The sequence below is a fragment of the Ursus americanus genome, chromosome 25 (assembly GCF_024610735.1).
Source record: "Ursus americanus isolate L20-20 chromosome 25, mUrsAme1.1.p, whole genome shotgun sequence".
Lineage (NCBI taxonomy): Eukaryota > Metazoa > Chordata > Mammalia > Carnivora > Ursidae > Ursus > Ursus americanus.
Genome location: NC_142151.1, coordinates 22,829,847 through 22,854,941, shown reverse-complemented (window position 1 = coordinate 22,854,941; position 25,095 = coordinate 22,829,847). Strand labels below are relative to the sequence as shown.

Sequence of the window (25,095 nt, the reverse complement as noted above, 5' to 3'; positions counted from 1 at the left end):
AGAAAAGGCTAATAAGAAGAACTGATATGATTATTAACATCAAATCTTACTGCTTTATGCTTTCTTTTAGCCTCTTGGTAGAAGACCTATTAATCATTTTAAAAGATAATAGCAATCATCCAGATGTAATGAACACCAGAGGACAAAATAACCACTATTATTAGGAATTTGAAGTTGTCTAGGGACCATAGGTTAAACAAAGTTGAATCTGAAACACCATACATTTTACACTGGCTCATGTTGTAACTGTTCTCATCAAATATTATTCTTGACACTCGTATTCCTTCTGTTCTTCCTCTTTTCAAATGTACTCTGCATTTGAAAAATTTACTCTGCAGAGTTTCCATGAGTGGTTTTCATTTGGTGTTGTGAGCTAAAGGTCTTCTCACAGGATATTCTTCTAAGTAAATACATAGAAACTGTATTCATACAGTATATTTTTAGCACATTTTGAAAATAAAAAGAAGAGGTTAGATAGTCTAAAATTAAAGAAAGTTTCGAAAGCTAAGTTAGAAATGTGAAAGAGAAGGGAGGGGAAATATTAAAAGAGACAGAAAGAAAAAGTAAAAAGGAATGACATCTAGCTCTGCAAAGGAAATAAGTCAAACTGAGGGACATTCATGAAATGCATTCATATATTATGGTTGAAGAATGAGAAACAAGTATTTTTCCAGGCGTCAGAATGAAGTCACTGTGAAAAATGCTTTGGAGTCATGGAAGAACTTAATAAGTGTAGGCTCTACTTCTTGCGGAGGAGGATGGATTAGCTCTCTCCACCTAACAAAATACTACACAATTTAGTGACGTTCAACAGTGAACGCTTCTCTCACACAGTTTCCGCAGGGCAGGAAACTGGGAGCAGCTTACCTGGATGGACCTGGCCAAGAGTCTCTCATGTGGCTGCAGTCAGGTTGTCAGCTGGGGTTGCAGTCTCATGAAAGCTTGATAGGTGCTGGTACATCCACTTCCAAAGTGGTCCACGCACATGCCTAACAAGTCACATCTTGGTGGTGGGCGCGAGGCCGCGGATCCATGCCAGGTGGACCTCTCTATGGGCTGTGTCCTCGTGACATGGCAGGTGGCTCCCCCCTGGGGATGATTTTGTCCCCCAGGAAACATTTGGCAGCGTCTGGAGACAGTTTCACTTGCTGCAGCCAGAGCAAGAGTGGTACAAGCATCTCGTGGTAGAGGAGGGGGATACAGTTAGACATCCTACAGTGCGTGGGACAGTCATTCACAACAAAGACTTATTCAGCCAAAATGTCAGTAGTGCTGAGATTGAGAAACCATACCCCAGAGTAACTGATCCAAGAAAGAGGAATGTAGAAGCTACAATGTCCTTTATGACCCAGCACCGGGAGTCAAATTGTCCTTTCTGCAATCGCCGATTGGTTATGTAGGTCAGTCCTATTTCTTGTGGGAAGGGACTACTCAGGGGCATAAATGCCAGGAGCAAGAATTATTGGGGGGGCCATCTTGGAGGCTGGCTAAACTGTGTGTGTGAAGAACTACTTCGTGTGTAGAAAGGATGGCATTATTTGGCTTAGATGTTTCAAAGCCATTTTTTAATTTAAAAAATGGATGTGAAATATTATTGATATTCCACAAGCCACTCCTTTTAATCTTTGCTCTATTTGTGTTCAAATATATATGTGTGTGTTTGTGGATGTAATTGACATTTCAGAGGCATTAAATCATCAAAAGCAAAAAAACGAGGGAAATACTCGAATAAAATGTTAACGGGGAAGGACCAGGGAGCATGTTGAATTAAATGATGAAGACTATGTGAATACCTGTAAGTTAATTAAATGCCAACAATTTAAATGTAAAACCAATATGAAGTTATCACAATGAAGCAAGTGTCCCCCAGCTACACCTGTAGCACCCTCTTTTTGAAAGCAGGATACATTAAGCTACAAGTGTAAACTGACACAATAAGGGAGCTGAATGGCAAGCACGAGTACGTTACCCTCAGCGACACAACTTAAGACTTGTATTTAAATGGCAATCAGGTCTAATGGTAGCATTAGCACAACAAAAGCATACCTATCAAAGAATTCCTGGAGCTCTGCCTGTCTGGTTAACTAGGCATCTTGCAATTTGTAAGCCCAGAAGCAAACATTTGTTCATGAAAGGGACCTCAGGACCATGTGTTCTGTAAGATGATAGACTGGATTTTTAGGTGCCAAGAGCCTACTATAAAGTATAGAGTTGCAGTAGCAGCATGAGTGGGATCCCTTATTCTTCAGGGGCTAAGAAAATAATTTAAGATGTTTGGTTAGTTTTTTTCTTATATTACTTTGATTGACTCTTGCGCATAAATGCAAACGTTTTTTGCTCTTAAGTTCATGAAGGAAAGATCAGGGACTTTCGGATCTCCAAAAAGATGGTCTTGTTTTGTTTTGTTTTGTTTTGTTTTGTTTTGTTTTGTTTTGTTTTGTTTTTCTCTCTCGTCAATCTCTAGTGAACTGTAGAAAGAAATGCCTTATTTGAGTGGAAGAGGTGAAAGAGGGTTACCGCAGTGAACAATAGGAACAGACAATGAATGCAAAGCAAGCTAAAGAAGGGAGGTGCAGCTACAATGCGCATTATCCAATTCAACCTGTAGTGTACTTCCCTACTTAATGTGATTATTTCATCAGAGAGGATAATAGCAACCAGCTGATTAATTTTGCAACATGTTTCATGAATGCTTTACTCTCCCCCATATGTTGTTATTGCTACTTACTTCACATGAGTATTTGTGATAAATATGGGGACAGTCACAGTTTTCAAATCGTGCAGAGGAAGTAGCCTGAAATTCCTTATTTTTTTATTCAATCATTGTATGGCTATTAAGGAATCAAATCATATTTATAAATGAAAGAATACATTTAAATACATAGACAAACTGTCCTCGAATAATTCAGTTTAAATGAAACACAATGCCACATACATCTTCACTGCAGGCTTAAATACAAAGTAAATACATTCTTTGCTCCTTTATTACTGTACCACACAAAACCAAAGCCTCAAAGCCAGAGGCCTAGATGTCAGGTTATTTGCATTTTCCTAAATGCCCAACATATAACAGCAAGTAATAAATAGTTGAAATTTCATTCAATAAAGAATGGAAGAATGAATGGATGATTGCATAAATTTATATGTTCTTGCCGGTTGCCATTAAAATGTTTTAAATTTATTAACTACCAAATAAATATTTGATTTTCAATAATGACTTTAGGTAACTATTTAAAGAAAAATTTTGATAGTGAGAATGAGTAAAGATATAAATAAAGGTGGAATTTTTACTCTGGAGAATATAATCATCTGCTCATCCTTAGTGTTGCACCTTGTGGCCCAGGGATCTGCATGTGGATATAGTCTCTATTGCGAAGAACAAAAATAGGAGTAGATTTCCTTAGGATACTGGTATCCCTATTTTCTAGTTCTCTATTAAAATTCCTTAGCACAAAAAAATAAATAAAAATAAAAAAGGGAAGAAGGCCTAAGGAGCCAGGAGAGAGAACTAAACCTCCAGGATTCTGAAAAATGATTTTTCTTTGATAAATTGTGTTTGATTTCTATGAGCGATTTGGTCTTTGCACATTGAAAATTAAGAATATTATACAATTATGTTAGACTAACATGTTTTTCCTAGAATAAGCCTATTATTTGAAAATCATCTAAGTAAAATATATTTTAAATTTATATAATTTTACAGTTTTTGTTAACTTTATGTGGAATAACTGATTTGTGATGACATTTGTATTCCTCCAGCACATATAAGGCTATATGTTTATGTCAAATAATTCTCTTTATCCAAATCTATTATTTATCTGTGGGGGGTGTTCCCTTTCGTTGGCTAGGACACAAATTCATTACACCTCCACAATATTTCTACTACCATGACCACAAATGGATGTTAAGTGAAATGTTTGCTTTTAGACAAGTCGTAGTAACTTTGAGTAAGTTGAACATGCTTGAAACTGTATGTTTGTTTAGATTATACTTGTTTTGCATTCTGTCCCAGACAGCTAAGATTAGACAAGACTCTATAAGGAGAAGTTATAATCATAAATAGGTTCCTAAAACTTGCATATATATATATATATATATATATATATATATATATATATATGAAATATTATTCTGTTACACATTATTGTACAAATTATTGTATTTTCTGACATACTGTACACGGACCCTTGGCATTTTTTTTTTTTAAATAGCCTAACTTAATAGCTCTTTATCACTACCAAAGGACCTTTTTGAGGCTATGTAGTAGAGAGAACAGAGAAGCACCAAAAAAATCTCCAAAATAAATCGTTTGTGCCTTCAGTTTTAACCTAGTATATAAATAGTGAATGCTTGTATTACTTCATTTTACTGCACGTGTATTGACCTTTATGTGGCTTTTTTATGTGAAGAATCATATGGTTAAGTCTGAACTTAAGAAATTCTAAAATTTGTTATATAACTAAAAAGAATATCGTTATCTTGAGTCCAACAACTTGGGTTTCTTTAGGACTTTGTGAGTTTTAGTTTCACCTCTGAGATTGTTAATTACTTCATAGAATTGAAGATTAAATAAATGATTTGAGATATTATAATGAATTCTATAAATGTAAGTAATGACCTATTAGTTAAAATTCACTTCCCTTAGCTTACAGATTTTCTTAAGTTTAAATGTTTGCCTTGTATTTATATTAGGTTAGCATGTCAACTTTGGAACTAACTATTCAACAGGTACATAAGATTCTTAACTATCACTTTGTATATAAATTAACTAATTATGAAATATGCTATTTTCAAAATTTTCAAATGGCAGCATCATTTAATGATTGGACAAGTAATTAAAAAGAAATTGCTTTCCTTATTGCTTTATGTTCTATTTCATAGAAATGCTATTTTTCCAGTGCTTTCTTGACCTTAAATATTACTTATATTCTTTTATATAAAAATTATTTACTTAGAATTTTAAAATGCATGCTTTATTTCTAAGAGTAGGGTTTAATCTTGCTAAGCTTTCAAATTTCTCCTAAATAAGTTCTTGCAAATAAAAAAAAAAAAAAACAAAGTAGAAAAACCTTTAGGAAAAAAACCTTACCTTGGCACTTACTGCACATATTCATAATTATGAGAAATACAGGTCATAAATAAATAGCCCACTTTCATTTTATGGTTAGGGTTTTAAATTTTTCATCTAGTCAAATGAAAAATAATTAATAGAAAATGGGAAAACTACTGTAATTTTTGTATTCTTGATGAATAATAGGTATTTGGTGTAGTAGCTCCATAGTAAATTATTAGAAGAACCAAATTGTGAAATAATATCATATAATGGGTCAAAATTATTTATATAGTTACTACTATAAGGATCAAGCATGTGGGTTCTTATTAATATACCATTAGCCTGGTCACACAATGAAAGAGAACGAAAGGGCAATTTTGAATGACATTTCTATCAACTTGGGAACTGTCAACCTCTATTATGTCCTTGGGGCTTTGCACTTTTTGGCTTTCAGACATCTGTGCTGCCTTGAATGGAGGAGAATATTAAGAGTTCCAGTGGGTCTCTTGCTCTAATAAATGCTTTGGGTAGTCATTTTTCAGTACGTGCCTGTAACAGTTCTTAGTGCTTAAAGCTAAGCTTTATGACATTTCATATGCTTCATATCCCATCAGCACCTACATCTGCATCATCTTCGTCAACACCATCATTCCCCCCACACGTACACACTCATGCTCTATTTCCTCCGTGCTCATAAATCTCTTCTCTTGCAACTCTGGGAATATATTCCTTCCTCTCTTTTTCTCTGCACAGTCAAGTGAAACAACCACCTTAATTTTTCCAAGTCTCCCCTCAAAACTTTTCAAGAGTTGCGGGTACTGTCCAAGGAAGTTTTCAGGCTGTCATGACAAAAACCAGTAGTTTCATACAGAAAGTAGTAAGCAGGTACATCTGATAGAGGGAAGAAGGTCTAGAATATTTACGGCTGCATAGTCAGTAAAGCTCCTATCTGACAGGATATTTAGGCTGAATTAACAAGAAGAAAATCTGGATCCTAATCTTTAGTGGCCTACTGAATGTCGGTGGCATTTAGTTCATTATGCATATGCATGTTTTCATTTATTATTATTATTAGCAAATGTTATGCTTTGATAAAATTTTAAAGATTAAGATAACATTATGGTGGTATTTTTTTTTTTTTTAGATTTGTTTATTTGAGAGAGAGTGAGAGTTCACGGGCGAGCGTGAGCCAGGGGGAGGGGCAGAAAGAGAGGAGGGGGAAGGAGAGACACAGATCCTGAGTGGAACCGGACATGGGGCTTGATCCCACGACCCATGAGATCGTGACCAGAACTGAGAGAATCAGGAGTCGAATGCTTAACCAACTGAGCCACCCAGCACCCCACCACAACTGTATTTATTTTTTAATGCTACCTCTTTACGTTGAGGAAGCTTTTTTTTTTTTTAAGGTTTTGAAGCTTAATAATTTTTTTTTCATTTCTCCCTTTATATTGTATATGGTAGTGGCTCTCAAATGTTAGTGTGCATCAGAATCATCTGGGAATGCTTGTTCAAACAAGTTGCTAGAACCCACCTCCAAAGTTTCTACAATAGAGAATTTGCTTTTCTAATAAGTTCCCAGGTGGTGCTGACGGTACTGATCCAAGGATCCCATTTGTGAACTACCCACCCATACTGAGGCATGGGGGGAAAAGGGCACAATACTTCTGGCTTTCTGTCAACCATAACATCACATGTAAAGATTATGGCTCACCAGCTCAACCAAATGTTCCAGACTGAAAGATCTAGGAATAATTTTGCCCTGCAGTTTTTAAAATGCTAAAGTAAACTTTTCTTAATTATATAGTGAACCAGTCATGGAATTAGCTTACCTTCCCTCCTTCTAAGACTATATGAATCCATATAAATTTGGTATGTTGATTATCAACTTACTGCACATCAAATGTGATCCCAGGTTGCCATTTGAATTCTCTTAGATTTTCAGATAGCTATTCTTTTTTCTTTCTGAAACAGAAAACAGAATTTTTTTTAAAAAGTGTTAAAGAGTAATTTCTTCTAGTTTGTTCGTAAGTTTCCTGAGTGCAGCTAACCATGAAATTTAATAACAATAAACCACTTTAAAAATATAAACTTTAAATAGATGTCATATTATGCCATTTTACCATTTTTATAAAGTGAATGATTTCAATGATTTTTGGTAGATACATATATAAGATTTTCTACGCATTAATATGTTTCCATGCCATCAAAGCACACCATTTGATTCTAAATTGTTCGACTTTCAGCAAGTTATCCCGCTAATACTGGTAGATATTTTATGTTCTTACCTCATGAAGACAGAACAATAGCTAAGTGGAAACTAAATTTTTATTCTACAATAATACTTTGTAAAATTGTAGATACTATAAACAATAAGGTTTAACATATGACATATTTTAATTTTAGAACACAAAAAAGAAATAAATTTCTCAGTTTGTGATGAAAAAAGTGATGTAATGTTAATATTATCTTATTCTAATAAATGATGTGGTAGAAATTTTAATGATATTGTATACATAAATTTTATGTATGAAATTACACAAGGGCTAATATGGAAAGGTTTAAAATAGAATATAAGCTACATAAACTTGACCTATTCAAGTACTGAACAATTGGAACTCACCATATATGCTGAATTAACCACATAAAGATCCTCATACCACAGTGTATTGATTGTGGTATACGTTGTAAGGAAAATCTGGAAAACAAACCTAGATTTAAAAACGTAATGCTAAGTGTTTAGAATAGTGTCGCATACAAATAAATAGTACTTATTGGTATAATGTCAGTGATGTTTATTTTCATGTTTAGATCAAGTCCAAACTGTTTGTGTGAAACCTAGGAGAAAAGATTATTTTCTAAGAAAGTTAGAAAGTTTCCTTCTTTTTTTGTATTTAATTTAGAGAGGAGTTCTGACCAGAGATACACACCATTTAATTCCTCCATCATGGATGTTCCAGGTACTTTGTCTAAGCACCAGGGAACAAAGGTGCTTGAGACTCAACCCCTGTTCTTCGGAGGTTGAAAAAAAGCCTACCTACATCATAATTTTATATGAATTATGTCATTGTCTCTCAATGAAACTAAATAGCACAGGGAATAGCTTAAGACTATTTCTTACAGATGACAGCAGTTCTATACATTCTGGATAGTTGAGTGCACGTGTACTTTCTCTTATACTAAAGGTTTTTCATAATATGTAGTTAAAAGTGACATTGTTGACAGCTAACCAAACACCATAATGTACAGGTTGAATGTTAAGATCACTGATTGGTAGAGTAATTTTATGGGAAATGACAGGCTATATACCTGTGTTTTTCTAGGCATTTTTGATCAGCCTTGCCTTATCACAGCTCATGTTCTAATGATCATTGCAGGATGAAGTGGCACAGCCACTGAACCTATCAGCTAAACCCAAGACCTCTGATGGCAAATCACCCACATCACCCACCTCTCCCCATATGCCAGCTCTGAGAATAAACAGTGGGGCAGGCCCCCTCAAAGCCTCTGTCCCAGCAGCATTAGCTAGTCCTTCAGCCAGAGTTAGCACAATAGGTAAGTTCTGTTTCTTTTGTTCTTGCTGATTTTCTGTTTATGGCAATTGAATGAAATCATCTTTTAATGGCGAATCACGCATAGCCTGTGCATGGTTTTAGTTCTATAGGAGAGTTTCAATTTGATGAACCTCATAGGTGTGTTTTAAACATGCAAATGAAATTTATAACTGAAATCCAAGTTACAGTGTCCCCCTGAAAAGCTAATTGAACTGGTTATGTGTGTTGATGTAACAGATGTTCTTAAGTTTATAAAAAAAGAGGTCTAAATGACTTAATCGCAGAGAGCAATGTTTCCAGAATGTTATTGTTAGGTGACTTGCCTTTCCCATTACTGAAATAAATTTCCATTTTTTTTGTGATGTGTACAAACTATACATAATGATAAAATACATTCTACCTAGATCAGCAGTCACCCATCAGGATATGAAGTTTGTTTAGTTCCATACTGCTTGAGATTTCCTTGAATACACCAAAGTATTATAAAAATTACTTGGCTTCATTTCTCCACAATTGTCATTTGGTAAAGTAAACACTAGAAAATGCTTCCATAAGCTAACTTTTAAAAAATTCCAATAATTTTTGCTTCAGTAACACATAAATGAGACTGGAAACACTTACTTCAACCTACATTTATTGATATGTTTATCATTTGCATAGGGTTATAAGGAGGCTAGCACAGACAAGCCTTCAAGGAGCTCAGGGTTTAGTAGGGGAAAAGTCATCCCTCTTATAGTACTAGTCAGCCATAGTAAGTGCTATTTCAGAGCATAGGTACAACCTTGTAATCAAAAAGAAGAGTGTTGGATTCTATTTGGGAACGATCAAGGAAGGCTAAGTTGGGGATAGCCTAATGCAAGTGAAGTCTTGAGGAAGAGAGACATTCCTAGGCATTTTAGTCTTTAAGAAAAAACCCAGAGTAAAATAGCATATTTTTTAGAAATGCACTGATTTGGCTGGAGTATAGAACGAGTGTGTAGTGAAAAGTGATCAGGGCTAAAACTGAAAGGAGCAGATGGAATCTGACTGAATGCTATCCTAAGAAATTTTGACTTTTTCTCCAGAAAGCAATCTGATCAGAACTTTAAGAAAGAGGAGTATTGGCAGCAGGAACAGATAGGAATCAGGGAAACCATTGTTTTAGTGTAGGACAAGAGTTACGTGAAATAGAAATAAGCAATGATAAAACAAAGGAAGGAATAGATTGAAGAGATATTAGTAAGAAAGACTTGATACAACCTATCCTGAATAGAGAGTACCTGGTGAAGTTCAGGTTGGAGACAGAGGAGTCTAGGATTTTGAATTCATAAAATAAGAAGGATGATACCTCCCTTAACTTAACATAAAATAAGAAGGATGATACCTCCCTGAAAGAGAAGACCAGAGTGGAAGCAGGTTTGGAAGACATAAGTATAAAGATGTAGTAAGTGTTGAAACACAAGCAGCCATTTAGGTATAGGTATTCAGGAGGAAACTATAAATGTAAGTCTAATATGTTAAAGGGTGCTAACATTTTAGATGTAGAATTATATGATGTAAGGGGATTAAGAGTACACTTATCATGATGAGCACAGAGTAATGTATACAATTATTAAATCACTATCAAAACTAAGTATAGAATTATTAAATCACCATATTGAAACAAATATGACACTGTATGTTAGCTATACTAGAATTAAAAGAAATAAAGAAAATGAAAAGATATATGCACCTGTAACAAAAAAAAAGGAAGTTCACCAAAAAAGAATGTATAGTAAGAAGTGGGATAAAGAATCACAGGTATTACCTACTGTACTAGTTACCTATTACTGCAAAGCAAATTAACCTAAAACTCAGGAGCTTAAAATAACCAGCATTCATTATCTCACAGTTTCTAAGGGTCAGAATTTGGAAGCAGCTTAGCTGGGTAGTTCTGGCTTAAGGCCTTATGGCTGCAATCAATGTGTTAGGCAGGGTTATAGTCCTCTATGGACTTTACTAGGGATAGATCTCCTTGCTCAAGATGTCTCACTCACATGGTTGTTGGCTAGAGGGTCAGGTGCTCCAAGAAGGAGAGCAAGGAGAAAGCCACAGTGCGTTTTATGACCTAGTCTCAAGAGTCACACAGAGTCCAGTCTGCTCTATTCTCTTCATTGTAAGAGAATCACAAGGGCAGCCCAACTCAAGGGAAGAGGAATATCAAAGTATCATTGGCACATTTTAAAACCAGCACACTTTTTTAGGGGGGAAACTGATAAGGAGCAAGTGACTATCTTAGAATAAGAATGAAGATAGGGCAGTGTCATGCTAGCCTAGGAAAAATGAAAGTTTCAAAAAAGAAGGGGTTATTTAATGATGTCCCACTTGGCAGAAAAGTTAAAAAAAATGAAAAAGAAAAGGCTTATGATTTAGCTGCAGCTCATGGAGAGGTAAACTCTGACAGAGAAGTTTTAGGAGAATGCCTTAACAGAATTTCTATCACAATGATTTGAAGACTATGAGGAGAGAAAATGCAGTTGATCTATAGACCAGTCTTTTTGTAAGCTTGGTGTGGAGAAGTGATTATTTTAAAAGGACTGTGTAGAGACAGGTTTTAAAATAGGGCAATCATTCACACACACACACACACACACACATATGTAGTCATATATATATATAAAGTCAAGGGGAAGAAGAGTCAGAGACAGATAAGGATATGAAAGAGAGCACAGATGATGATGGAACAAGACACAAGAGATCATGAGAAAGGATTAACGTTGGAGAGGAGCAAAGCCCCTCTTTTTTCTGAGACTGAACAAAACGAAGGGGAAAAAAGGGTAAAGTTACAGAGAAATTGTGGGATGGACCAAAAAAACACAAAAAAACAAAAAACTGAAGGAATGTATTTCAAGTGCTTCAGTCTCCACAGAGCAGAATTCCAGATTATTTGCCAAGAGGAAGCCAGTCTAGGGCAGTGGGACAGCAGTGAGAGCAGACACTATGAAAACTTAAGTTCTGAGAAGTTTGAAAAAGGTTGGGGTACATGTCCACTTTTTATCATATGCACCACTCTGTGATGGCCTAACTCCGTTACTCCACTCCACGTCCTAAATGGACTCCAAGATAAGACTTGCTTTCATGTCCTAAGTATGTAAAAGAAAAAATATTTTATTTGGCAGGAATGATTCACTTCCATAATAGACATGAGGGCTCATAAATTTCACAGTGCTGTTCTGTGAGCTACTTTTGTAATGTCACCAGAACTAGAGCTTTTAACAAAATAACTGATAGATCTGCATTTTTATCATATGAGGATTTTTTACTTCAGCATTCCAGGGATTAAGTATGACAAAATATTTTAAAAAAGCAAGAATGTATTTAATGACATTTATCATCTGACTTTCTCCACTACTAAAACTTCCCTTAGTTTTTTTTTTTTCCCCTGGAAAATCCCTTCACCACGTACACATCCACACATCCCTCATAGTTTCCAAGGATTTGAGGCCACTACAATTTTCTTTTCTCTTTTCAGCAAATGCAGATGTTGAAAGCTGAAACTGTAATGAGTAATAATGTAGTTGGATAAAAGCTGTGTGCATTAATGGTGTTATAAAGGTCACCCCTGAAAGAAGAATTAATGTGTTATGCCGTTAATAAACCAAGGAAAACTGTGAACTAAAAGATAACTTAAGTTATCGTTAATGACATGGGCTCTTTGCTATATATCTATTAGCTACAAATATAGAAAGTGAGTTTTTGCGGTGGGTGACCAATATTACGGTGTATTCTGTAAGAATGCCTTTGATATGGTGTGCAAAGGGTAGGTTGCTCCAAAAGAAGGGGAATCCTTAAAAGGTATGAGTCGTTCAGAAGAATGATGGATAAGTTTAGAATCTTCTGGCCAAATGCTATCTTTCTTTTATTGGCCTTTTTCACCTATGTTGCACATATGTATAATACTTTTAACATTTTTTGAAGCATTTTTAATCTAGTTCTCACTGAAGCTAATTTTAGAATTATAGACCCTAAAATAGATAGAGCAGATATTCATATCATCCAGTCAAAACTCGTTATTTTACAGATAAGGAACCGGGGCCTAAGGAGGCTAAGTGCTTACCCAGGGATTCTCAGTAAGTTCCTGTCACAGGGTAGACAGTTCTGTGACTCTATGTTTATTTCCTCTGTTTTAATTTCAAGAAAACGACTGTGCAAGAAAACCTAGTAACTTGGCCAGACCCACAGCCAGTGGAGGTTGAGGCCATAGGGATTCATGATCTCTGGTTGGCATGCTCCCTTTTCAGTCGTTGCCTATTGGTAGGCTTTCTGTGTTCGGTGCTATTCTCAGTCATTTATCTAGCCTTTCACTCGTTCATTGAATAAATGGGTATTAAATGTCTTCTCTATGCCATACATTTTGCAGAATGGTGAGCAGATGGAAGTTTGGAGGATGAGCAGATGAAAGTCTTGGATAGAGGCTTTAGATAGCCTCCAGTCTTGTTCTATTAAGTCTTTGGAAGATACTAGAATGTATTATGCTTACCCTTTATTCTTCGGGGGCATTAACAAATGATAGATAGAATAAGGAAAAATATTTTCCAGTTCATTAATTTGGTACTTTATTTCTACAACTTGTTAATTTAAAATATAATGGCATGAAGGAGGATATTACCTTGACGTTTCATTAGTTTACAATTTTAATCAGAAAAACTTCTATGAGGGTAGGTTATTGAACAAAAATACTGTAATAGTTTAATAGAAAGCCAGTGGATTGTCAGGAAGTTGACAGTGTTATTCAACATCTGGCAATTAACATTTGCATAGCACTTTACAATTTACAAATTGCTTTCACATTTATAATCTAATTAATTCTTGTGAGTTTTCACAGATGAAGAAGTGGCTACATATCAGGGTGCCCAAAATTTGATGATGATAAGTGACCTCAACAATAGAAAAAAATCAGTATTTGTTGAAAATAACTTGAAACACATGTGCCCTTACTTTTACTTCTAGCTGAAAAGTCCTATGTAAAATAAATATGTAGTAAATAAGAATTTGTATTGCCTTCATAGCATCTGTTAAATCCATGAGTTCAATAAATTTGTGTCGTCATGCTACAGGCTTCCATCAATGTGATGACACAGATAATCAACTTGGAATTATAAAGGTAGATACTTTCAACTTAGAAATATGCATTTATTCCTTCAGTGGACCCTGCCATGGGCCAAAGGAATAAGAGATTGAAAATTTTTGAATGCCCTCAAGTAGTTCAAAGACTGGTATGAAAGACAAACTTAAACAAATGGAAGACCATGTGACAGTAAAAGCACATATAAGATTTTGAAGGAGCACAGAGATGAGAAGTTCTAATGTTGCCAAGGAGCGTGCCTGGGGTATATCAGGGAAGTCATTATAGAAGGGATGACATTTGAATAAAGTCCCAAACACACTAGCAAGCAAGAGTATTTCAATAAAAGAGAAGAGCTTGGGAGAGAGAGGTGGGGGTGGGAGGGGACAGGCCAGTGCTTGGAATAGGAAATAGTCCTATGCAGCTTAAGCACAGAACTCTGGAGAGACCAGCAGGAAGTGACGCGGGAAAGATAAGCAGAATCAATAGCATGAGGAGACTTTCAGGCCATTGTAAAGTGTTTGGAATTTATCCCAGAATGACATTTTTGGGGGAACATTACAGGGTTTCTTGTTCCAATATATCTGGGAAAAGCTGCATATTTTTGTTATCTCTTGAAGATTCACAGTGCACACTAACGTTATCAAGATCTTGGGAATTTATGCAATGAAGAAACCTTTTTCACTTTAATTTAGTATTTCCCACACTTATTTGAACATGGAATTATTTTTTCACAGAATATTACATCTTATCTTATGATCCTATGATCTTAAGCACTAAGGTATGGAGAGATGGGTTTTTAATCAGGTAAAATGACATGATCCAAATTCCTTCTGGGGGGATATTTTGGAATGCTTTACCTGGAAGCAGATAAAGGAGATAGATTCAAGGATTGTAAGTCTAACATTAGGGAAACCAGTTAAGAGGTTAGGACATTGGCCCAGGTGAGATATGAGGGGCCTTTAGTGAAAGTGAGGACCATGAGAATGAAGAAGACACACATTTGAAAGCTGAGGAGGAAGCATAACTGTCACAGCTTGGGTGCTTATTACATATATGGGGTAAAGATCTCTTAGGTGACCCCCAGGTAACTGAATGGGCCACTAGAAAGGGATATGGAATGTAGAAAGACATTGGGAAGATGTCTAATTCTAAGACAGTGGGAAAATGACAAATACTATGCTAGACGTGTTGCATTTCAGATATTCATGAGACATTCAAGTAGAGAAGTTTGGTAGACAGATATGTGTATCTAAAAATCAGGAAGGATTTGAGGAAGACAGCAGATATTTTATAGTACTTGGGATCACTTCTTGACTCTTGGAGCACGCTTAGACCACTTGTGGTATTTGGTGTCTAAGGCTGCTGCAACAAATTACCATAAACTGGGTCGCTTAAACTAGGCATTGATTGTCTCACTATTGGAAGGCTAGAAATCTAAAGTAAAGGTGTCAGCGGGGTTAGTTCTTTCTGTAGGCTCTGAGGGAGAATCTGTCCCATGCCTCACCTCACTCCTTATGGCTACTGGTAATCCTTGGTGTTCCCGGTTTATGATGATACATAATTCCAGTTTCTGCCTCCATATTCACATGTCCTTCTCCCCCCGTGTCTCTGTGTCAGATCTCTCTCTCCTTTCTAAGAACACCAGTCATTGAATTTAAGGGCCACCTGAAATCCAGGGTGATCTCATTTCAAGATCCTTAAGTTAATTACATCTGCAAAGACTCTGTTTCCAAATAAGGTCACATTTACAGATACTAGGGTTAGGCCACCGACATATCTTTTTGAAAGACACAATTCAACCATTACAAGTGGTTTCCTGTTTTTCCTTCTACCTTTTAACAGTTTCTTGCCTTGTGGAACAACTAGTACTCTTTCTGTTTCGATTTTATCCTAAGATTGCTCATGAGTTTCCTAAGCTGACCATGGAATTTAACAACGCTTAAAAATACAAACTTTAAATAGATGTCATATTATACCATTTACCATTTTTGTAATAGAACAAATGTAAGGTCGATGGAAGAATTAAATGAAATAACACGTTATTTCCAGGTTATCCCTTTTTCTTCTGCCCCTGAAAATATATAAAAAGGGCCTTTTTAATTTTGAAAATTTTGTGGTAGTGATTAAAAGGAAACACCAAGGCAAAAAAATCAAACTGTGATGAATTTAACAAAGTTACAGAATCTTGCAGATTTCTTACACTAATGATCCCTAACCTACATTTTCCAAATCTCAGTCAAGGTGCTAACTGGAAGCCATATTGACCATTGCCTTCCCACTTCCCTCGTTAGACTGAAGCTCACCAAACCTCTCCTAAGCAAATACCCACCTTCAGACCCTAACTTATGATGAAGTTGGTGCCTAAATATATAATGCAGACTGAATAAAATCTATCAACTGATCATTTGTGGGGTTGTATGGTGTGACTCCCTTTCCTTGAACCTCTGTACCAACAAGAAATGATATCCCTTCACAGCTTTTATCATTATTGACAAAGCCATACAATAAGACTGCTGAGGGTGAGCATACAGAGAAAATGAAAGTGAAAAGAAAAGAAAGGAATTAACATTTTCTGCTGCCTCCTCAGGTACCAAGTGCTATCTACTCCTTCACAAGATGTGTTATTTTGTTTAATTCTTCCATCAACCTGACATTTATTTTACAGTTGGTGGGAATGGAAACTCAATGAAATTAAGTGTTATAATTTTGCAAATATCACACTTCCCAAGAAATAGAAACCCAGACCCATCAGCATCCAATGCCTAAATCCTATCTATTTCACTATACCATTTTGTAAATAAACTGACAGTGAATAATTTTCGTGGACCATTTATTATGCAAGACTGTATTAACTCATTTATGTTATCTGGTGAATGTTATCTCCATTTCACCAATAAGATAATTGAGATTTAAATGGGTAAGACGAACATGTAAAATTTATAGAGCTTATAAGTGGCAAAGTTATTATTTTAATTCAGGCTTTTCCAACTTCAAAATGCCAACTTTTTCTGAAGATTGTAACTGTGGACCAAATCTAAGGAGGAGATGAAGAACAGATCCCAGGAAAGGATATGAAGATGGAGGAAGCAGAGAGAAAAGGGGATCCACGTTATGATGAGAAACAAAGAAGAAAGGAATTTCTATAATGAGGGGATTGTCAGGTCATTCTGCAAGCCATGACAAGTGTCCCTTGGATTTGGCAATTTAAAAGAGCAAGGGCAGCAGAAACAAGATTATAGCAGAAATGGAAGAGTGAGGAAGGAATGGGAGAGTGTGATAAGAATCTTAGACGGCAAAGAGAGACAGTTGTAAAGAGAATGCAACACAAAGTTGAAAGAAAATTTATTTGCTCGTCTCAGGTGGAGAAACTTAAGTACTTACAAACTGAAGTGGTAGAGATGGTGGAGAAGATCTGGATGACATAAATGTGAAAGAGAATGACCAATGGAGAGGTATAGAAATCTAGAGCACAAGTTGGGGGGATTTGCCTTGAATGAAAGTAGAGACACCATTTTCACTAAAGCAGGAGGAGGCAATGGGCAGAAATGGAGACAGATTTGAAGCTAGCATGGAGTAGGGGTCAGGGTGGGGGTGGGGCAGGAAGGTGAAAGTTCAGCCTTATTGACCAATAAGGAGTTTCCAAAATCGGAGTTTAAGCCATTTGGCAGGAGAGAGGGAATCAGCAAGACTGGTAATTTAGTGACAGTGATGAGAACAAAATGGAAAGAACCAGCAAACAATCCTGTTATGATTCAACTCTGTAACATATAAATGGCCTTAAAATTTAACACAGCAGATACAAATGTTAGATTTCATAAAGCATTTTAACTAAAATTCAAGAGTCTCTAAACGCAAGAATGTTTATTTTAAAGTGGACGCCTATTTCCACCTGCCTAAGAACACACACCTCAAACTGGAAATAGACATTACAGAACATATGTCTGTCAGTTATTCACCCCCATATAATTTGCATCCCTTTTGCATCTATATTAATCATTTTTCCTGCACAATGTTATCTTGGCAGCACCTAAAGACATAAAGAATTCATACTTTTATTCAACGCCATGTGCCAAACCATTTCAAAGTGTATTTGTGCTCTGGAGAAGCTAAATAGACTGCAAAAATGCATGATGCCCAGCCGTATATAAACAGGGGTTAGAGCATAGGAAAATCAGGCTGATCCTCTTAAGATCTTTTACTAAATGAGAACATATCCTGAGACCATCACTCTCCTGTACGAGCTGTATTTCTTTCGAGAGTAGTAGTGTTCATGAACAGAATCAGTTCAAGAATAATATATTAAGAAGGTTGTTCAGCAGAACGAAGACAGGATGCTGAGGATAATATAAGGTTAAAAACCACAGTAATTTGAAGTAAACATTAACCCTAAAGGCTTGACCTAGGTCTAAATAGTTGTTCCCAATTCATATTATATTTGTAATGAGCAAGGATGTTTTGTTCTTTGAATACGTTCCAATGAATTGAGCTCTGAAAAAGGAAAACATATAGTCGCTCTTGAGGCTCCTCTTGCTGTTGCCTACACTGGAACTTATCTTTCTGCCTCAAGGAGATCAGAGGATGAGGTCTAGTCTGTGCATATCGGGGGGTTGGGGGAAGCGTGGATCATTTTGAAACCCTCCAGCACTGAAGCACTGCCCTAATCTGACACCAGCTTCTTCAATAGAAACGTTTAAGCAGTAAGAAAGTATTCTATGTTTTTTGGCAATCAACAGATCAGATAGAAAAGTCTAGCAATACGATGAGGATGTGTAATCTGACATGATTAGACAAGGCTCTGTAGTACCAGAACATTCATAATTGAGACAAAGAAAGAGTATTAATAACACTTTCCTAACACGGCAGTTAGCCATTTTATATTTCCTTTCTTTAATCTTAGTGTTTTTCAACAAATCATGGGATTTAATAGCGTGTTTTGGCAGATTAGAGGATTTATGGCCCAGATGTTTTTTGTTCTAAAAATGGATTAGGGTGTAAAGTTTGCTGGAATCCATGGAACATGTTGAGGCAAGCCGGTCATTTTATGTGTGATTAGTGCCTGCCTTCTGTCTCACAGTCCCTCCATCTGTCACAATTCACCAATGGATCTGGTTAGATTTAGCCTCATGTCACAAACAAGTCCCTTTTCTGGGCAATTTCATATTATAGATTCAGTTTATGCCATTTTATGCCCTAGTTAAAAGATAGGGAGAGTGAAAGATGATATATTAGCTTTCCTTTCAATATTTACAAAACAGTCTTTTCCCATCGGTATTCTACCCTAAAGTCATGCGGATGATCATAATAGTGTGCATCAAATAAATAAGTGACCAGTGTTAAAATTAAGGTAAAAATTAGTGTTCCTTATACCTGTTATTCTTTAAAAGAAATATTTTGACAATTTTTTTTTACTTACTCTGGATTGTGGAGCTGTAGACAAATTAGTCATTTGACCATCTTGTTAGGAGTGTGAATTAAGTGTGACTGTAGTTTTCAGTAGCCACAATTTCTTATCATACAATTCACAGGTGCTTGGTTCCATTCTGTGCTTGAAATTTGGCCCCTTAACTCTTACAAGTTTGTATCCATAGCAAACCAGTGCCACCAGTGGTTTCCTTCACCATCAATGGATGGGGGGGCGGGGAACAATCTCCTTTCACTTAGTTAATAATGATTTATTCCTTCTGTATATAACAACCCTAATAGTGCTGTTTGCAGACTCTGAACTGACCTTTCCAATACGATGAGAATGTCAATAGAGTAATAATCATCATACCTCTATCCTATAGTAACATTCAAATGATCCTTACATGAAAAAAAAATCAAAGATAGGTTTTATTTTTGCACTACAAAATATTCAGATAACTGAAAAAAAAGTTAATTTCAAAATTATATTTTATACTTCTTTCCAAGCATGTGGAAACAACTATATTTGACTTAAATATTCCATTTGCATTACAGATGCTTGGCAACACATTCACGTATGACTCTGAGTCAGGCATTATCAATTACTCATTCATTCATTCATTTTAGACTCATGAAATTGAGAAAGTATTATATGCCAGACACTAGCCATTACCCCTCCCCCGCAAAAAAAGGCATGTTGTGGTTTTTTTATGGTTAAAGGTTAACCTCACCATGCATTTGTACAAAACATAGCCTTTGTTCTGTCACATCCTCAGGTTATTTAAATGACCATGATGCTGTCACCAAGGCAATCCAAGAGGCTCGGCAGATGAAGGAGCAGCTTCGGCGGGAGCAGCAGGTGCTTGACGGGAAGGTGGCTGTTGTGAATAGTCTAGGTCTCAATAACTGCCGGACAGAAAAGGTTAGTTCCTAAAATAACGGACTTTCCAAAAACACTTCAATTGCCTAAATGCTTTTTTTCTTCTTTGTTTTCTCATCTTCTCACCACCTCAGAATGAGGGTTCCCCCTCCGTTTCCCACCCCCCCCCCCCCGTCAGTACAGAAATCTTCATGCCCATCCTAATCAAAACCATCTGGAAATGAGAAGAGTTGTAATTCTCTTCTATCCATCTCCAAATTGACAATTAATATCCCCCTTTCTGCCACCAGTTTGCATTAAAATGGAATGGCATTTGAAATATCTGAGTCGGAGTGAAAGTTTTGCTTTACAGAGATGCTTAACTTGTATTTGGGGATGAGCTGGATTTGAAAATGCTGAATCTTCTTTAATCAGCATAAGCTTGGATGATACCCATGCTTGTAGCCTAAGTAACTAGGATCCTGAGCCTGTCATAATATGTTTCCAATGCAAAGCACCGTCAAGTTTTAGATGACTGCAGAATTGGAAATTTTGACTTTATTATAAAACAAAATGTGCTTTTTAAAACTTGGACATTATTATTATACCTAAGCCCAGTGAAACTGCTGAATTTATCTGAGATGTAATAATGTCAAACTCTTTTGTCTAAGCTACATTGTATTTTACTCAGAAAAATACTATGTCATTACAGAATGCTCCAAATGATGTACTTATCTTGGTCATATTTGAAATTTTTGAATTGAAAATTTAAAATGTTACTGAGTCTTGTTTTTACAATCCTGTAGCTAAAGAGGAAAAAAATGATCAGCTACTTAGCAGTAACTTGAAAGTTAACCCTCATGGGAAGCTTGCGAGTCAAACAGTGGTGTCCAGAATGAGCAGATTGCTAATTGGATAGCTTTCTGGTTTCCCAGGTTTTATATGGAATTTGGAGTGCAATCTCTAAGAAGCTTACAGTCTGCACAGTGGAGGTGAAATCTGTGTGTGATCCCGTCACAACTTACTTTTCCTCTGGTCCAAACATGGGTCAAAAGGATGGAGAAATGACTCCAATTCTGCTCTGTTCCTGGAGGGGAGAGGGATACATCCCTGGCAGGCACACAGCATAAGAAGAGCGATACTGGTGCAGCGAGGAGGGCACAAAATTTTCCTAGCTAAGCACCAGAAGGGAAGGGGAAAAGCAAAGTGACTGCTCTAAGAAGGAATGATAGCAAGCATAAAGGAATTTATATTCAAATATTTAAACATTCTTGAAAGGATGCTTGAACAGAAATTCCTTTTCTCTGCTCCCCATGTAGAAATGAGTTTAACACTCAGCCAGATGCTAATGCAAAGTGACTCAAGCTATTCCTCGCAAGCATAGCTAAATTGCCGTTATTTGTTAAGCGCATTGAATTCAGCTGTGGATACAGCAGTTGGTTGCATTCAGCAAGCATCTGTACCCTTTTTTTTTTTTTAATCCTCCAAAGCAGAGACAACTCTACCTATCTCCCCCCTCTCCTCCCCTGTGCTGGCTGGGAATTGTCAAGTGACAACCGACCAAATCCTTTTGGACAGGAAGCCTTCATCCTGAGTTCTATATACTTGCAAAACAGGCCTTGTGGTTGGATCAGGGAGCCCATTAAAAGCACTTTGATGGTATGGAAATTCATCTTCATGAAGCTCCTAGGCCCCTAAGCAGCATGCTGTTTAGCTGTGGTTACAGATCGCTCATTCAGATCGGAGGGCAATAATTGTGCTGACGGCTTGTAAGGCAGTGGAAGTACATAAAATAATCCTGGGCCCTCCACCATGGCACTGCGAGTTAATCTCCTCTAATACAGATCAGCTGTTGTTCTAACACATGACTTTATGCCGGCTCCAGTGACTCTGCTCAGCCTTTTGATTAAGTACCAGGAGTGGAGCCATCTGCATTCACTTTACTCCATAGTTGTCCATTGTTAGGGGACTTTACTTCCACTTCGTGCTCCTCCTCTACAATCAGACTTTATTTCTCTGATTAGCACCTTCTCCATTTGTATTGCAGGAGGGAGAGTTGCCTCTTGTGGAACACTACTGCCTTCAATTTCCGCTTCTTTTTTCTAGCATTATAACTTTTTAGAAATCAATTTTTGGAGTGATACTTGCCAAAACCCGTTGGCCAGTTAAGATGTCTCCATTCTCCAGAAGGCTGTCATTCCCAAATCTCTTCACATGCCCAGTTGAGTTACACCGTCAACTACAGTCTTATATTTTCATGGGTTTTTAAGTGAAAATCTTAAAATATGGAAGTGAAACAGTTCCATTATTACAATAGTATGGAAGACTTTGGTAAAGTGTAAGTAAATCTTTTCAGCAGAAGGGTCTGAACGACACCTCGCTACCTGACAATGAAAGTGTGATTTTTGAAGCTCTCTGAGAAGCAGATATTAACTGTTGTTGCCTTTTCCTGTTGAACTAGCTTGGGTGCCATTTCTGTAATACTAATGATTCATCTATGGGCAACTCATGGGTATCAGATAATGTCAAATTTATATCCTTTAATTAACACCTGCTGCGTATGAGGGGTAGTATTGTGTGCTTGAGATACTGTATTGAACAAGAAGATAAGTCCCCTGCCTTTATAAAGTTTATAGTTTAAATAAAATTATTATTTCGACTATTAATCATGGCATCTTTATGTGTGTGAGCCTACTTGTAGGAAGTGAATAAAGGCCCCACCCATTTTGCTTAGCCTATCAGACCATTTCTATACCTGAGTTAACAAAAGCGGCTGCTTATTCTTCCACATAAAGTGACAGCACTATGCCTATTGTGTTGTTTTTCTCCTAATACCTAGTTTTTCATAGATTTTTATAATTGCCCAACTTTACCCATGGCCAGAGCATAGGTAGATCAGTAATTGGTTTGAAATTTTGCTTCTGTTTGAAAGACATAAACAGAATATATAATTTTTTGCATTCTGTCACATCATTTGAATACCGAAAGAAGGACTTTTCTCTCACTAAAACAATACTCCCAACTTCCTAAACCCAGAAAGTGTGTGAGGTGTAAGGATGGGGGGGGAGGGGTGGATAAAAGAAAGAAACAGATAGAAAGGATCTGGGAGGAAGGAAAGGGAAAAAGAGAAGAAATCCAGCCTAGTGCTTCCCACCGGTCTGAGAGGTGATAGCACAACCGGAGATCTGTTTTCTTGAGTACACAAACCTCATACGTGGTATTTTCTCCACATTTCAAATGACCAACATGGTTGTCCTAAGCAGAAAGTCTTAATTCTGAAAAGCTGTAATTGGTAGTAAAAACAATTAGAGGTGTGAAGATAGGGACAAATGTTTTCTAGTAATATGCACCAAAACACATAATGAAAGTCATTTTTACTAAAACACATTTTAATTGAAGACTTCTAAAAGATTTCTCATTTTTTACTTTTCTTGGAAGTGTTTCAACATACCCAAAAACTGTGTATGTCAGGTTTCTTGGAAACTCTGGGACACGGTGTTATTTATAATTGTCATTTTAGGTTAATTATAGCCTGATTGCATATTCGGGTAATGTTATCTTTTATCACATAGCTCTTCACAGATTAGTGTTATGGATGAATAAAAAAATCTTCTCAGGTAGAGAGAATCAGAAAGACCCTCATACATTTAGTTCTTCAAAACCACCCACTTTGCTTCATTAACACCCACGTGGCACAGTCTTGACCATATGACCAACTGCATACTCAGGTTCTGACCTCATTTGTGAAGGTAGCCATAGTTAATAGGAAACCATAAAGACCTCAGTTTTTGTCCTGATACCACCAGGCAGGCCCCACTAATATAATAGAGACCCAGTGCACTTGACTGAAATGTGGTATAGACCAGAAGTTTCCTTGCTCCTTTGCCTCACCCCCAACGCAGTTATCCTAAGGGAATGAGGCCCGTGCTGTAGTATATGTTAGATATGTATTTCATGACACACGTCAGGTAATCTAAGTACAGTAGCTTCAACAGATGATTAATTTTTAGCACATGATAAAGTTCTGTAGGAGGCAGTTGGTGGCATTAGTTCATCAGCTCAGCAATATCAGGGTTGAAATCTCTGCGATTCTCTTAGCTTTTCCCGTAGGGTCATAAAATGTTGCTGTACCTACAACTGTGCCCTGAAGGCAGGCCAGCTCAGGAAGGAAAAGCAGTTTCTCTGCTATTTTCAGTCCTCTTTCACGTAGAGGTGTGTTTCATTCCTCCTTCATTCACATAGGGGTGTTTCTTACGTTATTCACAGAGAGATGTTTCACTGCACCCCTCAAGCAGACTTCCATAAACATCTCTTTTGGGTAGAAATGGGTTGAATGCATACCTTTCAGACAATTACTGCCCAAAGAAAGAGAACCTGCCTTAAGTTGATTATGAATTATATTTGGGGACTGAATTAGAGACCTTAGCTTATCCTCCTGGAGATCAAGGGATATGTTAAGATCAAAGATTATATTGGCAGAGAAGAAAAGGACCAGAATGGCTATTGAGAAGGAAAAAACCATTGTAAGCCACAGCTACATGATAAAAATGATATCAACGGTCTCAAATATTTTCTTCATGAAGCTGGTTTGTTCTGATTGTGTTATATTTGTTGTCCTCTATCTCACTATTTTTGTTCTTGCACTATTACATGTCCAGGGCCTTACACCTTGTCTGTGGTTGTTAAAGAATTAAAGCGCACCGAATCACACACACACACAGAATCACACACACGCACAAACCCCAACATTGCCTGGGTGACAGATTAAACCAATGAATGTGTGTTCTTACACGTGTTTCTACATGTTAAGGCCGACTTCTGTACTACTTTCACATATAAAACAGATGTTTTATTATTTATTATTATTCCTCACAAAAATAAACATGCAGATGCGTGTGTCTATTTTTTACGGTAGAGAATTCACCCACTAAGCAAACATTAATTGCCTACAGTGTACCTGAAATCTAAATGCCTACACATGTTATGAATTCCTCTATTACTGCAAGCAAGAATACCTGGCAAAATGCCTTACTTTTCCTTTTGAGGTTCAGTGAAAATTCATTGCAAATTTTCGTAAAATAAGGTGAAAATTTGGAGAATTAGAGGTATATTTTAAATCGTAATTTATTCAACAATGATA

At 36.6% G+C, this 25,095-nt stretch overlaps 1 protein-coding gene across 19 annotated transcripts in view; it reads left to right on the top strand.

The window, feature by feature from the left end:
• The window catches only part of SOX5 (SRY-box transcription factor 5), a 963,841-nt gene that overhangs the window by 912,114 nt on the left and 26,632 nt on the right, over positions 1-25,095 (top strand). For all 19 annotated transcript variants that reach the window (XM_045811725.2, XM_045811726.2, XM_045811732.2 and 16 more), the window contains 2 exons: positions 8,431-8,608; positions 19,873-20,018. In XM_045811725.2, the coding sequence (XP_045667681.1) occupies positions 8,431-8,608; positions 19,873-20,018 (324 nt within the window). The remainder of the gene's footprint in view (positions 1-8,430; positions 8,609-19,872; positions 20,019-25,095) is intronic.